This window comes from Danio rerio, chromosome 12 (assembly GCF_052040795.2).
Source record: "Danio rerio strain M-AB ecotype USA chromosome 12, GRCz13ab, whole genome shotgun sequence".
Classification (NCBI taxonomy): Eukaryota; Metazoa; Chordata; class Actinopteri; order Cypriniformes; family Danionidae; genus Danio; species Danio rerio.
Genome location: NC_141032.1, coordinates 29762466 through 29778188, shown reverse-complemented (window position 1 = coordinate 29778188; position 15723 = coordinate 29762466). Strand labels below are relative to the sequence as shown.

Genomic DNA, 15723 nt, shown 5'->3' with positions numbered 1-15723 from the left:
CCTAATCTATCAGGCTCTTGAAAAATGTACCAGTTGATCCCGCACCATCTTTACTGGAGACAATAAAAAATGAGGTAATAAGTTTTATTGATCACGCAGTCTGTGCTACAGTAAGAGGCTCTTTTGTTGAGAGCAGCAGATCCTGGCGGCTGTGCTTCACTGATCTCAGTCTCTCACAGGGGCAGCACCTTCAGCTGCCAGCAGCAATTGTATTGGGTATTAAACTGCTGTGGCAGATACGGGATCAGATGAAACTATCAGACAAGACTTCTTTTGTTTGGTGGGGGCCTGTCTGGAGGTTGAGGCTCCTTTGAGAGAAAGAGACAGAGGGAGGTAAATGGAGAAAAAAAAGAAGTTGATGGATAGAGACCATTTTGCTTGACGTTGGGTCATGTATGCATAGTTATTTGTTACTGATGGATCATTCAAATCATGGAATAGTTCACCCAAAACTGAAAACTTGCTGTAATTTTAGTTGCCCCCAACAGATTAAAGATGCAGGTGTTTTTTTTCTGCAGTAGAATGTTAAGGAAGTTTTTTTAGCTGAAACTGTGGTCTTTGGTGATTATTATATTGCAGGTCCGGGTCTACTAGCACTTTGAGAGTTTAAAAAACATATACAGGCAAAACAGAATTAATACATGCATACTCATGGTGATATTTTGAGGTATTATTATAAAGTGTAATGATTGGTCTAAAGGAATGTAGAGAATTGAAATGATTGGATCATTTACATGATCTTTTAGGGGGGAAATGGCAGATGCTAGCAATAAGTTACTGGCTGTTTCTCAATTCCAAGAACGCTGAGAACGGACTTGTGTTCTTGTGGAGAGTGGTTTTGCCAAGTTAACTCAGAAGAACGAACTGAGGAGACCGCTAAAACAGAGAACATGTCCTGTGAGAAATGAGATGCTGCATTCTTCCTGTTGGTCTTGTGACCTTCACACGTTTTTAACAGATCACAGCATTCGTACAGCAATGTTTTCCCCCTTTTCATAATATATACTATGCAGAAACACCTTACAAATATACATTGCACAATATAAATAAAACAGATTTTAATGTGAATTTCAGCAAATAAACACCCTTAATGTGTTTATGCCTTTATTAAGATTTTCATGTTCATGTTTACTTTCGCTGTTTCATTTAGGGAAACTCCTGAGACAAATAAGTTATATCTCTGAACTTTAATAATGAATTTATATAAAATGCTGTGCTGCACCTCCTTTATTCAGCAGCAATGACTTCTGGGACTTCTAGGGCGAGTTTGGCACTCAAGTCTACATCGATGCATCCTCGATATCAAGAACACATACGAGAACTTTCACATGTCCTCCGTTCTTGCGGTCTTATGTTTTATAATTGAACTTTGGTTGATTATGACTTTACGACACAAGAAAGCTAAAGAAGGCATATTGAGAAACAGCGACTGTCTTTGTCAATGAATCATCTATTCGTAAAAAAAAGAAAAAGAAAAAAAAGGCAGATTTATTCTGGAATTCAGTCAGTGAATATTCTAAACACTACATTTTAAATGGCAGATTCATTGATAAACAAACATGGCTGTTTTTGTTCAGGTGCATGTTTAATTAACAAGAGTAAGTCCACTTTAAATACCTGAAAACTCCCATCAAAGTGGTTTTTGTCACTAATGGTTATCGTGGTTGTACTCATTATGAGAGGTGCTATTTGGTAGTTTGGTTGTTTATTTCATTAATTTGGCAACCGTTAAACAGCGTTTTGGAAATGGTTTGAATTTCTATTTAGTTTAATGTTGTGTTCTCTTTGGAATGACACTAAACTCATACACTACATAGTTGTGTGTACAAGAGCATTAGTACATTTTGTATTGACATTATTCTTCAATGCGGAAGTGCGCTTGTGATTGTTTTAGAACTACCAATTCAGTTGCTTATAGGAAAAAGGGCTAGGAATAATAAACGCCAAAAAAAAAAACAGACTACTTGCTCTACAAACAAGTGTGTTCATGACAATACAGACAAAGCAGAATAATATAATAAGAAAATATTAGTTTGCAACATCAAGCAACGTAATAAGCTGTTTTTAAATGAATGAAAGTGAATGGGACCAGATGTCTCAAGCCAAAGCGATTCAAACGGCTGCGCCCGCTCATATGCGAAGAATAAGGTCAGTAACAGGGGTTCTCAAACTCAGCCCTGGAGATCCTGTGTCCTGCAGATTTTAGCTCCAACTTGCCTCAACACACCTGTAAGAATGTTTCTAGAAAGCCAAATAAGATGATTAGCTTGCCTAGGTGTGTCTGGGGCTTGAAACTAAAATCGACACTAGACCTCCAGCACAGAGATTAAGAACCCCTGATGTAGATACAGTGCTATTTAGGACAGAATTTATGATTATTTTTAACTATTTAAAAATTTTAACTAGTCAGCTAAAATAGAGTAGATTCAGAACACTTTTGTATCTTAAATGTAAGTCACCTTATATCAAATTAGTATAAAGTTTTTTTTATTATTATTGTTCATATAAAGACATCAGTGGATCATCACGACCCACACATGCTCTTTTTGCTTTGTGTGTGTGGATGTATATGTACAGTTGAAGTCAGAATTATTAGTCCCCCTGAATTATTAGCCCCCTTGTTTATTTTTCCCCCAATTTCTGTTTAAAGCCTCAACTTAATATGGTTAACTAGGAAGGTTAGGGTAATTAGGCAAGATATTGTATAATGATGGTTTGTTCTGTAGACTATCAAAAAAAAAAAAAAAAACATGCCTTGATGAACAGAATGATTTTCTTTAAAGAAAAAAAAAAACCTTAAAAAAAACTGACACCAAGCTTTTGACCGGTAGTGTCAAATAAAGTGCCGGTAGCAGTTGACTGGTTGCACTGTTTTCAACAAAAAATCTTCTTATTTAAATAGATAAATAAATACATCAATTAAAATATTGCTTAAAGAAAATTGCAGAATGTGTTAGGTCTTTTTTTCATAATTTAATAGCAAGGGTTAATAAAAAGTAGATAAAAATGTTCTGCTTTTTAACAAAATGGTTTCACAGTTTACTGTTTTTAATATATATATATGTCAGGCAAGGATTTACATTTTCCATTCTAGATTCCTTATGGTGCGCTTTTGCCTGGTCCTGTCTTTTTTCTTTACTTCAGCCATGGAAAAACAGGTCAGTCTACTGACAAACAACAAAAGAGATTATTTTTAGTAGATTCGAACAAAATTTTCTCTTAACTTTGGGTTGTAAGAGCTGTCAGAGGAACATGGCAGGAAGTCCTGCATAATTTAAAACTGTGCTGCGCGACTCTGGCCCATCTTGAATGATTGTGCAATGAAACTGTGAGATTTATTCCTCCTGAGGGGATCACTAATCATTACAGAGGCTTTTGGGGGGCGCGGATCTTCACTGACCACATCCTCTAAATAGAAGCTGCTTCAGAGGATTCTCACATACACATACACACACTCACACACACCTGAATGTGCAATACACATGCATTTTTCTTGCAGTTTTTCCTCTGCAGTGAAGCACTGTCTTGGGAGGATGTGCGGAAGCGATCACACATTTCCTCTGTTTCTTCCTCCCCTCCTTCCCTGCAGTTTCTTCCCTGGAAAAGGGAGCTGAAATCAGACAGTTCTGTGCAGACAGAAAGTGGAGTAAATTTGCAGGTTGTCTTGAGACAGTTGTGTAGAGATGGATATGTCTAGGGTAATGAAAAAAAGAAGAACTGCAGGCTTGCTTTATTGTGTTGTGTCAAGGTCCAGTGGCTTGATGGAGTCCAGTCATCCTGAGCTTCTGAACTGCTGTGTGACTAAAGGCTAAATTTTTAAAGATTTATTCCAGTAACTGGTCGTTTTTGACTAAAAGAAATTAGCAGAGATTTTCTTTTTTTTTTTTTTTTTTTTCTTTTTTTTATTTATTTATTTATTTATTTATTTTTATGTTAGCAGTCTCCTGTTCTAAACAGGAGAGAGATTATGCATGATTTATTTTTAGATTTTATTTTAGTTTAGGTTAGTTTATCAATAATCAATGGTGTAAAGTAACAAACTACAAGTACTCAAATTACTGTAATAGTGTAGTTTTTTTTGTAATTTACTAAGTAATTTTCAAAGTGTGTAATTTTACTTTCCCTTGAGTTCATTTTTATTGCAGTATTGGTACTTTCACTCCACTACTTTCCTTCAATCTGCAGTCACTACTTATTTTTTCTTGTCTATGGGGTTAAAAAATTCAGTCCTGTGATTTCTGTCCAATCAAATCAAACATAGAAGTAAAGAGGTATTTATAATCTTACATCTTACAATTTATAATTGCAGCAAACTTTTTGGAAGCATTAAAAGTGTTCAAGAAGATGTACAAATTTTTTAATACGCATTGATCTAGAGACTAGGCGACGCAGTGGCGCAGTAGGTAGTGCTGTTGCCTTACAGCAAGAAGGTCGCTGGTTAGAGCCTCGGCTGGGTCAGTTGGCATTTCTGTGAGGAGTTTGCATGTTCTCCCTGCGTTTCCTCTGTGTGCTACGGTTTCCTCCACAGTCCAAAGACATGCGGTACAGGTGAATTGGGTAGGCTAATTTGTCCGTAGTGTATGAGTATAGATGTTTCCCAGAGATGTGTTGCGGCTAGAAGGACATGCGTTGCGTAAAACATGTGCTGGATAAGTTGATGATTCATTCCGCTGTGGCGACCCCGGATTAATAAAGGGACTAAGCCGAAAAGAAAATGAATGAATGACCCAGAGACTGTTTAGATGTATGCCACTGATGAGAAGAAGACGGATATTTACTGTATGATGACCGAATTGGCCTTAAACAACCAGCAGACACATGACGTCAGATTGAAGTTGTACCCCTATATTGGTGATGTTGCATTTTGTTTTGAAATGCAAATCAGGTTGACGTCACTCAACGTCAGGCCAATGTCCAACTCCCAACCTAAAATCGACCAAATATCAACGTCTAATGATGTTACAGCTTGACGTTGTGTGGATGTTACCACTATGACATCTGTCAGACGTTGGATTTTGGTTGCCATACCTGATAAATAAATATCAGTATTTGAAATCAATGTGACATTGGTTTAAAATGTTGGTTCAATGTTGAATTTTGGTAACTTTCTATGAACTAAATATCAATGTCATTTGACGTCGTTATTGGACATCAAAATAATATTGTCCTTAAAGGCTGGCTAGATATTGAATTTTGGTCACCTGACATCACAACCTAAATCTAACCTAATATTAACATCTTATGATGTTATGAACAGCTACATGCACTACAGAATGTTATGTTCACACACATCCACAAATTACACCTAAATGCATCAGCTTTTTACTGCGTAATACTCACTACTCACTAGTCTTGACAAGACTTTACAAGATTATTCATACTTAATGTTAGTAAATGCATTAACTAACATTAATTAATGGACTATTATTTTAAAGTGTTACCGAAATAATTGTTACAGATATTTTATGTGGTCATTCAAAAAAGCATCTGCTATGGAAGAATTTATTCATGTCATGAATAGTATTTTAACATGCTATGATATATCTAAAAGACAAGACACCACATTTGATGTTATGCCAATTTATTAATGTCAAACAAAATAGATGATTAACTACTCCCATAAGACCTTGACTCTTTTATTTTGTAGAATAGAAGTCAGCAATAAGTTTATGTTTTAGGTTTTTTTGTTTACTCTTTTTATTTATGCTATGAAAATGATCTAAATATGCTTTTCCGTGGCTTGTGGTTGCATAGCTGAGCTGTGTGAAGGGTCATGAAGCTTTGATGTCAGAGTGAAATGTTGCCTCGGTAAACAATAACACCATACAGATGGACCACAGCACTGAAGCAAAGCCTGCAAGCCACGCTTTAATTCTGCAGCCGTCTCATAGATCTGACCTGCACACCTCCGGCGATCCATCAAACCCCCCACAAAACACTCGCTCTGGGTGCCAAACATCTCCAGCCTCTTTATGTACTTCTCCAACTTTATCTGAATCAAACTTTGAGGCCGAATGCTCCAAAACTGTTGCACCATCCAAACAAATGCGCATCTCTTTATCAAAAAGTCAAACTGACAAACTACTTAAAAATGTCTCCATCTATCACTGTGAGCAGAGCTGCAGAATGATGAAGCGGAGCTGCTTTTTCTTCTGGTTTCTTTAGTTAACTGTCAGTCTGAGATGTAAGCATTCATCCTGTTCGGTAGGCCAGACTTCTCCACCATCTGTCTCTCTTTCTCTCGTTTCCTCTCTCCGTTTTACCCCTAGAGAGTCCTCGCCTGAATGAAGTCACCGAGTGTGAGTGCTCGAGCTCACGTTACTTAACAAGCTATTTTTTTGGAGGCCGAAATTAAACAAAATGGCACGGTTCTGTTTAAATAGCACGCACGCGCATGTGTCTTGAAGAATAAATCCCCTACTGTGTTTATTTTAGCAAACGTCACTGGTGCAAATGGACCAATGCAGTGTGCTTTTATTAGCAGCTCTAATATCATAATTAGGTTTATACACATGGCTTATTTTCATAGTGATTACTAGCAAAGCAATAATAGTGCATGTAATGTTGGAAAGCAAGCTCCAGGTCAGCAGAACTGTGGGTCTTAACCCCATCATGGGTGTGTATGGAATTATTCCTGCGCCGGCCGGTCCACCTCACAGGCCACTCACCTCTCCAGTCTTTGTTTGGCTGACAGACCAGCCAGAGTATAGGCCCACCATTGTGCGTCCCTGGACCCTGCATGCTTTACCGCTATTTTCTTTGGGAAGCAGGAAATTGGATGACTGGCTACCTGCTACAACAACATCCTGCACTTGAGAAGTCATCTTTTCACTCCTACCCACCTATTATTCTCCACAGCAATACACCGGCAGTCACTCTCCAGACTTCTGGTGCGACTGAGTGGCCCCCACGTGGGCCGTTCAGTCTGAGTTCTGGTCGAAATCAATTTTCAGGCCCATCCAGATGCTTCCGTCAAAATTCTGCGGCCAAAAGTAGATCTGATCCCTAACACTGCACTTTTATGAAACCATTCGGAAGGAATATCATAACATTTAAAGGGATAGACATTAAAATGTTACTCACTCACATCCTAGACAGGTGATTTGTTTTTCTCTGGTAGAACTGAAACAGCTACAGGTACTTTGAGAGTCACTTAAAACTAAATTAATACATGTAACTAATTTGCTGAGGCTGTGGATTAAAGGAAATGTGGTAATAAATATAAGTAAGTTTGACCTTATATGACCTCATTGTATCATCAGGAGCCACATATTAATTTAGTTTTGCCTGTGTATGTATTTTCAACCTTCAAAATGCTGGTATCTGTGTCTGACTTGATTTTGTGAATCACAAAGGATGACGATTTCAGCCCAAAAACAAACTGCATTGTGTATTACCTGAGGTTGAGTGAAGTACGGGTTCACCTTATTTGGGTGAATTATCCCTTAAAGGCACTGATCAAATAATCAGATAATGCATTATCACTTTTCAAACATTTCATAACAAAAATGGCAATTAAAACATTTAATTGGCAGCAGCCAGCACAGACATGAATAACACAGTGATCTGACTAAAGCCCATCAAAGCATTTTTTTGCGGTTGGTTGGCATGTATGTGTGACATAGACTGTTTTAAAAGGACGAACATCACATCTCTACTTCCACTGTAGAAAAGTGAAAATATCCATTTATTTATCTAAACTGCATAAAAAAATCCCTTAACATTGATTGTTAATGAACAGTTCAATGCAAACTCAAACTATTTCACAAGCATATTTAATCCAGTTTTAATAATTTTCAATAAATTTGCTGTTGACTTTTAGTGAAATAGTTTTAGTTTAGTGATTTAGTTCAAATATAATAAAGAGCAAAAGTGACTTTAGATAGACAGACAGTTTTGTGTATGTGTGTGTGCATGCATGGAATTTAGGGGTGTGTTGAGATGCTTACTCCATGATGAAACGAGACTCGTGATTGAAATTGAGTTCAAGAGAACAAGATGAGATTTTTACACATTGAATCTTCAATAATGAAATATATAACTGGAAAATATATAACCGTCTTTTATTTAGGCTTGATTTGAGGTTTGAATCTAATCCTACCGCCAATCTTCAATGCTAAATTCACTCTTATGGTTCATCATGACATCACAACTCAAGAGACTTTTCACCTTGACGAGAAATCTTGTCATATGAGATCTCATCACACCCTTATTCATTCTTTTTTTTTCTTTTCGGCGTAGTCCCTTTATTAATCAGGGGTCACCACAATGAAATAAATCAGCAACTTATCCAGCATATGTTTTACGCAGTGAATGCCCATCCAGCCGCAACCCAACACTGGGAAACACTTATACACACTCACTCACACACATACACTATATACAATTTATTCACATTCATTTACATACAGTAGGTGAGGTTTTTGACCTATACTGCAGCCAGCCTCCATGGACTAATTCAGGCTTCACTTTTTAGATGGTGCAGTGTAAATTCACCATAAATGATAACAGAATTTGCATTGTGCAAACATAGTTTAAATATCACATAGTTTAAAAGCACACACAAGTGATTTGAGCTAACAAAGTTTACATTATTATCATTTACTTTCCCATAATTTTACCTTCACACCAGTTCAGTATAACAGTGTTTGTTTTCCAGTTTAAATAAAAGCAGAAATCTTTTCTTTAAATCAGTTTTTAAAAAATTTATTTTTTTCTCATTTTATGCAACATCTCTGCTTTATTAGTTTTATATAAAAAAAAGAGAAGTACAAAATTGGAAGAAATTCAAGAAAGCTTTTTTTTTTCTAACCTGAAAACACAATTTAGGCTAAAAATAAAGACACAATATCGATGCTCTAGTGGTTTGGTGTGATCCTGAAACCGTCCGTCTGTTTGTAGAGCTTCACAGGTGGTTCTGATCAGGCTTCAGGCACCACCACCACAGTGTAAAAGACCTACATCATGCCGTCATGGCTGGAGGTCAAAGCTATTAAACCAGGGCTTGAACAGTTAATATAAATTGTTTTTACACGTGAGTAATTGAGTTTTTATAGGCCTCTGATTTCACTCGATCTGTTTATGAATGAAAGTGAAACATGTGGACTGAAAGTGGATGGTGCTTCCAAGCTGTTGAAACTCTGTTGATAATTAGTCATCTGAGTGAAGAGAGCAACAGGAAGCACGGACGCTTTTGTCCACGAAGCAGTGAAACAGGATACGTGGAAGGACAAGTGAAAAATTGGACACTGCATTTGGCCGGGGTGACTGTAAATATGAGCAAATGTCTAGATTGGGTTTTCACTCAGAGCTGGGCGAAGCGGCCGAGTCCAGCTCATCTGCTTCAAGGTCGTGAGGAGATGCGGGCTGTCCTCCTTTCACTCTCTTCCACTTCATCCGTCTGTTTTGAAACCACACTTTCACCTGTGAATGAAAAAGATGATGCATTAAAACTGTCTGGAAATGATTTCGAGAATAAATGTGCACTCTCTTGAGTGATTTGAAATCATTCTGCGGCCAACAAATCAAGAGATTTGTGACATTATTTCTGACGGCTAGGCTCTGAGGAAAGCAAGTCTGTGACCCCTGTGCATCCCTTTCTCCCCGTGGAAACACAGGAACATGGACCATCTGTTCCCACACTATTTTTACATGCTCCTTGACTGAATCGGTCTGCCACTCATTTTGAAAGCAAAGGGTGGCAGGCGGCCAAAATATGTAGGATGCATCGGAAAAAATGGAGAAAGAGTTGCAATGGGATTCGGGAGAAGCCCAGAGTTGTGCTGGGATCTGGCATGTGCTTGGGACTCAGGCCTGGGAAAACCATCAAGGACCAAGCTAAGTGTGGTCTGAGCTTAACTTAAAATAAAAAAAAAACAGACTAGTCCAAAATCTCTGAAGGGCGAAGTCAAGGATTGATGGGATGATGGCTCTGCATTGGTATTGTCAATCATATTTCACACAGACTCATTTAGACTTGACGGATGAGTGTTTTCTTGGCAGTTTTCAGACTAAAATACCACTTGAATGAGTGGAAGCATCTATTGTACCTGTCTCTCAGTGAGGTCAAGGTTGACTGCGATCTCGTAGCGGCGAAGACGAGTCAAGTAGTTGTGGTGGGTGAACTCGGCTTCCAGCTCTCGGAGTTGCTCTTTGGTAAAAGCCGTTCGTTCCTTTCTAGCCTTGCAGTTCGAGTCTGCCTTGAAGCTCGAGTCCTGAATATCTAGAGGATGCAAAGGAAAGTCATATGAACATTAAAATTAAAATTTTGTGGAAGACAACGACAATAATGTTATTTAAAAGTGTACAGCCAATAGGAATCAGTGTTGCTTAAAACCCTATACTTACTGTACCTGAACTGACAAAAACAGTTTATTCAAAATATATTTTCTTCTCCACTCATAAAAAAAAATCAAATAAATATGAAGACATGCAGATTTGGAATGACATGACTTTTCGACTATTCCTATAAAAAAGAATAAACTCAATGGAACCGCTGAAGTTTGGATCCCCCAGGAGCTGCGTGTGCTTTCATGCATGTTAAGTTTAAAACTCTGTCTGCATTAAAACACGGTTACAAGGCGTTTTGTGGGCCACACAGGGCACACATTTGCACAGGGCTCAGTTCAGATCACAGGGTGTTTGAGCCCCAGTTAAAGCATGCTGAGAGTTTGGGGGTTGTCGGGCCCACAGCTGACCACAGAGGACTCAACTTAGGAAGGAATGCACCGGAACATTGTTAAATCCGCTAACAAAAGAACAAAGACTTGGATCAGCCTGGCTGAATTCGTGTCCTATAGATTTTCGTTCAAAACGCACTCCCGTAATTGTATGTAAAAATGATTGATGGTTGAAAATATGAAAATTACTCACTATTTACTCCCCCTTAAGTAGTTATAAACCAGTTTCGTTGTTCTGTTAAACACTGAAGATTATACTTTGAAAAAAAACCTAACCATTGGCTTTTGCTGGAAAAACAAATGAAAGTCAATGGATCCAGCTTTCTTCAAAATATCTTCATTTGTGTTTAACAGAAGAAAGAACTTATAGAAGTTTAAAACAAGTAAAGAGTGAGTAAATGGTGACAGAATTTTCATTTTTGGGTGAACCACCCCTTTAAGTCTAATTAGTTATTCCAACCTTGTGACCCACTTGTGTGCTATATATAAATTAGAACAGGTAGCACTGAAAGAGAGCTGATGCAAATACTGTCAACTTTAATTTCTCGTGACTTTAATTTGTCAGTGTGTGAATTCATGTTCCTGGCGAGACTATGAAATGGACAGGACTGCCAGATGTGAGTGGGAAAGTGAGACAAGTATTTTCTCACATATGGCAACCTGTAGCCTCTGTTCCTTTTAGAAAGCGCATTATTATCGTCATTAAAGTCCTGTTCATTTAAATGCACTGCTGAGGGTAGTAAATGGAAAGGTGGTGGCAGGTTCGGGAGAAACACCTGGCACTGTGTGTATGTGCGTGCTCCAAAAAAACAGACTCCAATAAATTTCCCCAGCAAAAGCCCATAAACATTTAAGCAGCGACCTTTCTCCCCGATGGGGTGTCTGGTGGGCATTTGGCTTTTTTTTTTTGTAGAAGGCGCTAAAGTCATTTGTCTACATGAAGTCAAAATTAGTCGTCAAGCGTCATTTTATGTTTTATGTAAACTTTTTTTGTTTCTAAAAATGGTCAGGATGCAGTATATGAAGCTTAAATCCACACATTTGACAGAGGAGCAGTAATAAGACTGTATAATTTTACTTCCCTAAACTGAAGCAAACCTGTGATGAAGGAAAGAAAAAATGATGAGCACATCCTTCGTGATTCAGAATTCATTTAGAGTGAATTTCACATCTGTTTACAATTTCAAGCAATCATTGAGCGTCTGCTTGTCATTTCAGGTAAAAAAACACAAAATAAAATGAAGTAAAAACATAATCACTACCAGATTTGATTATCATATTCTGCCAAAACATTTGCACCTTGTATTGTTCCATCATTTACACATCATACAGCTTCTCTACAAGTAAGGCACACAGAAAACCTGAGCCACAGTGATGAATATTTTCACGATGGTGAATTTCTCTCCAGTCAAATAGAGAGTGTGTTCGGTGGAGATCCTGTTACTGCTTAACGACAGGAAAATGTCAATGGATAAGAATGTAGAAGTGGGATCGCAGGCAAGTTATATTACAGACGTGGTCTGGCTTGTTTCGACCGCAAGTGATGTAGGGTTACATTAAGGTAACTTCGAGAAGGAAAGGGTATATTTATTCCCCACATTAGACTATAAGGCCTGGATGCATTGTTATAGTAGAGGGCCTGATGATGTATTCGAACTAATCATTTTTACATGCCGCTCATAACCTATATATTGTCCTGCTGTTTTAGCCAATTCAATCGAAAGCACAATTGGGGAAAGTTATTTATCTTTAAGAAATTTTTCCTGATCCCAGAAAAGCAAAGTGTCTCAGTTTCCACAGCAGGGCTGAGAGATTAAATTAATGCACCAGATGTGCCACAAACACTGAGGTTCACTTTTCCTTCTCCTGGAATAACGTGAAATTGAAAATATGGCTAGTGTTCATTATTAAAATGATGTAGACTTAATCAAATCTTCATAATCAGCCAGACACTGTAAGACTTGTCGGAAACTACATTTAAGATAGTAAAATTAGTGAATAGGAAGTTTCAGTCTTGAAATCTTTGTTGTGGTGGCTTAAACTAGTTTGATACAGAGAGTACAGTGACATTAAGGTAATTATAATAAAAATAAAAACTTTAAGATCAATAATTTCTGTACATTTCTGATACTAGAAACAGAAGATGCTGGCATGAATTTCTATTTAGATGAATCTTCAAATTTTTATTTATATCAATAATACATATTACACATAGAACTCCAGCTCAAATACATTCATCACCATTAAATCTGATCATTAACATTTCTGATCTTCGATAATCAAAATAAATGTTGTAGAAAATCCGATTTGGGTTGAGAAAATGGCACAGATATTACAGAACGCCAAAAAGGTGATTTAAAAACAATAGCAAACACTTTAAAGTTGAACTTTACCTAAGAGCCTCTAACAATGGAAGGAAGCAACAGCAGAATAATATGCAGAAAACAATATGTTAAGGGTCATCCTTCTAGTGCACGCTTGCTGTGAGGAGTTTTAAATAGAATACCTGTAATAAAAGTCTATTACTTATTTAAAGACACTTAATTCTATTCAGTTCTATCATCACTTACCCTCATATCATTCAACAGCTTTATTATTATTATTATTATTATTATTATTATTATTATTATTATTATTATTATATATACCATTATTAGTATTATTATTATTATTATCATTATTATTAATTCATTAATTCATTTTCTTTTCAGCTTAGTCCCTTTATTAATTAGGGGTCAACACAGCGAAATGAATCACCAACTCACCCAGCACATGTTTTACACAGTGGATGCCCTTAAAACTATTATTATTATTTTATTATTATTATTATTATTATTATTATTATTATTATTATTATTGTGAAACACAAATACTTAAAATTAAAATCACTAGGACCCCATTGACTTTAAATATATAGAGAAATATTAATGACTGATAGAATTGAATGCTCTGCAGAAAAAAAAATATCATTCAGGTTTGAAATGACATCAATCTTTTTGAATAAACATTGACCATTCTCACTATAACCTCAGCAAGGATGTTCTCAACCAGATCTACTCAAACCAACTAATGTTATTTTTGATATCAAGTAACTTGCACATTTCTCAAAAAAAAAAAAAACAACCACATGACTATGACTGAATACCTCCAGTCATCATATCTCATTTGTTCTTGCCTACAGTGACTCACCTGTGACTTCTCTTTTCCGCTTGGAGCTTTTTTTTTCAGTGTCGACTGCAGGCACACTTTGAGGTGAATAGTCTCCCTCGAGACACCCAGTGACTGCTCCAGCCAGCCTGTCTCCCCCTGCACTGTCCATTTCAGCTCCCACTGCCTCAGCCGCCCCCTGGCAGGGCTCTTGCCCTCTGCCTCTGGGCTCGCATGGAGAGAACTGCCACTCTGTCCTCTGGTACCCGCTGTGCGTCTCCGGATAGAGTCTGTCCTCCCGAGGGTACGCATGTGGCGCTGGCACCAGGCAGGAGCTGGAGAAGTCTGTGTAGGCCAGGAAGTCATGCTTCTGGTGCAGAGCAAACGGGGCCTGCTGGTAAGGCTGAATCCCGGCTCCGGAGCCACCCGAATGAGGACTCCTGACGCATCCCCATAAAGCGCCACCCGTATGAGGGCTCCGCATGCAACTGCTGGCTGACTGTTCCATACTGAAGAATTAGTGGAGTCCTCAAGGATGCAGCTTGTTGGGAAATATCCACTTCAGCATGTGCCTCCTTTGCAGAACAACTAGGAAATCAAAGACCTTCCTGATGCGGCCTTTCCTTGGCATAACACATCAGCTCTCAGTCTCTCATTTGGTGTGCAGGCTGACCCACTACATCCACTCGCAGCTCTACACACTCTTTTCACAGCTCGGAGACATTCCTGACAAGCGATCCCTCCTCCTTTTTAAACGCTTAGGTGGGAAAGAGTAGCAAGTTTATGGAGTGTAACGTGAGCTTGCAGAGGAGGAGTCCTGGGTTCCACATGTTGGTGCCCCCCAAAACCCAGCCCTGCCTCATATACTATTAATCATGGGGGATTTTATATGCACATCTAATGGGATTTCCAGGTGCTGGCTTTTTAAAGGAACATTGTCTGTAAAATATCAAATGAACACCCACACAGGAAAGTTGACCGGATTCTCTTTTTCTGCATCTATATCCCCAGAACACTTATTTTCAATGTTTTTTTTTTTTTTTTTGGTGGGAATTTGCTCATTTTTGGTTGTGCCTTTCTTTTACGCTGGTGCTCTGCGGTTTGTGTTATGGATGTGTGGAGTGGAGTTTCTCTCACACTTGTTAGAAAGGCCTGATTTAAGTAGTGATTTCTTCCACACCTCTTGCGCACACAAGCTCTATAGGGGAACAAACACACAAACATGCTCTGATTTGTTTTGACACCAGATTAGTTTAAATACTCATTAGCATCTTAATTGATTAAATAATTCATAAGAAATATGTCTTATTTTAAAAATGCACATTTAAAACCTGCATAATAAAGTAATAGGCTAACAAATGTATACCAACAATTACAGTGTTGCACATACACTGTAAAACCCAAAAAGAAAAGGTAACTCAAATTATTTGAGGAAACTGATTGCAACAAACCCTAAGTTCAAAAACTAATACTAATTTGAGTAAATTAAGCAATTTGAGCACAGTAAAACCCAATAAATGAAGAGAACTCAAACAAACCGAGTACTGTAAAACCCAATCAATTAAGTCAAACCATTTGCCAATGCCAAACTCAAACCATTTGAGGAAACAGATTGCAACAAACCATTTGAGTTAATAAACTAATCTATATGAGTATTGTGAACTTGCTCCATTAAAGTTGAAGTAATGAGGTATTTAATTAACTCATTACCTTCAACACTGAGTTCAAAACTTTTCAAATAAGTACAATTGACTCAGTAAATTGACTATACTCATTTCATTTGATGAAGTTGACTGTTGGGTTTTACAGTGTAGCAGTGTGTTGTGTACAGCTTTATTATATATTTTATAAAATGTAGTTTGAATGAATGTACAGTTTGGGGTTAGTCATTTATATT

The 15723-nt window shown here is 37.6% G+C and overlaps 1 protein-coding gene and 1 long non-coding RNA gene across 10 annotated transcripts in view; one reads left to right on the top strand and one right to left on the bottom strand.

The window, feature by feature from the left end:
- LOC141376814 (uncharacterized) overlaps positions 1-15723 on the top strand; it is a 291281-nt gene that overhangs the window by 92789 nt on the left and 182769 nt on the right. The window lies entirely within an intron of this gene.
- On the bottom strand, positions 8039-14560 carry meox1 (mesenchyme homeobox 1). Its single transcript, NM_001002450.2, has 3 exons — positions 13869-14560; positions 10050-10222; positions 8039-9423 (listed from the first exon to the last, which is right to left on the bottom strand). Exons 1-3 carry the CDS (start codon positions 14332-14334, stop codon positions 9301-9303), a joined length of 762 nt encoding a protein of 253 aa, NP_001002450.2. The 5' UTR covers positions 14335-14560; the 3' UTR covers positions 8039-9300.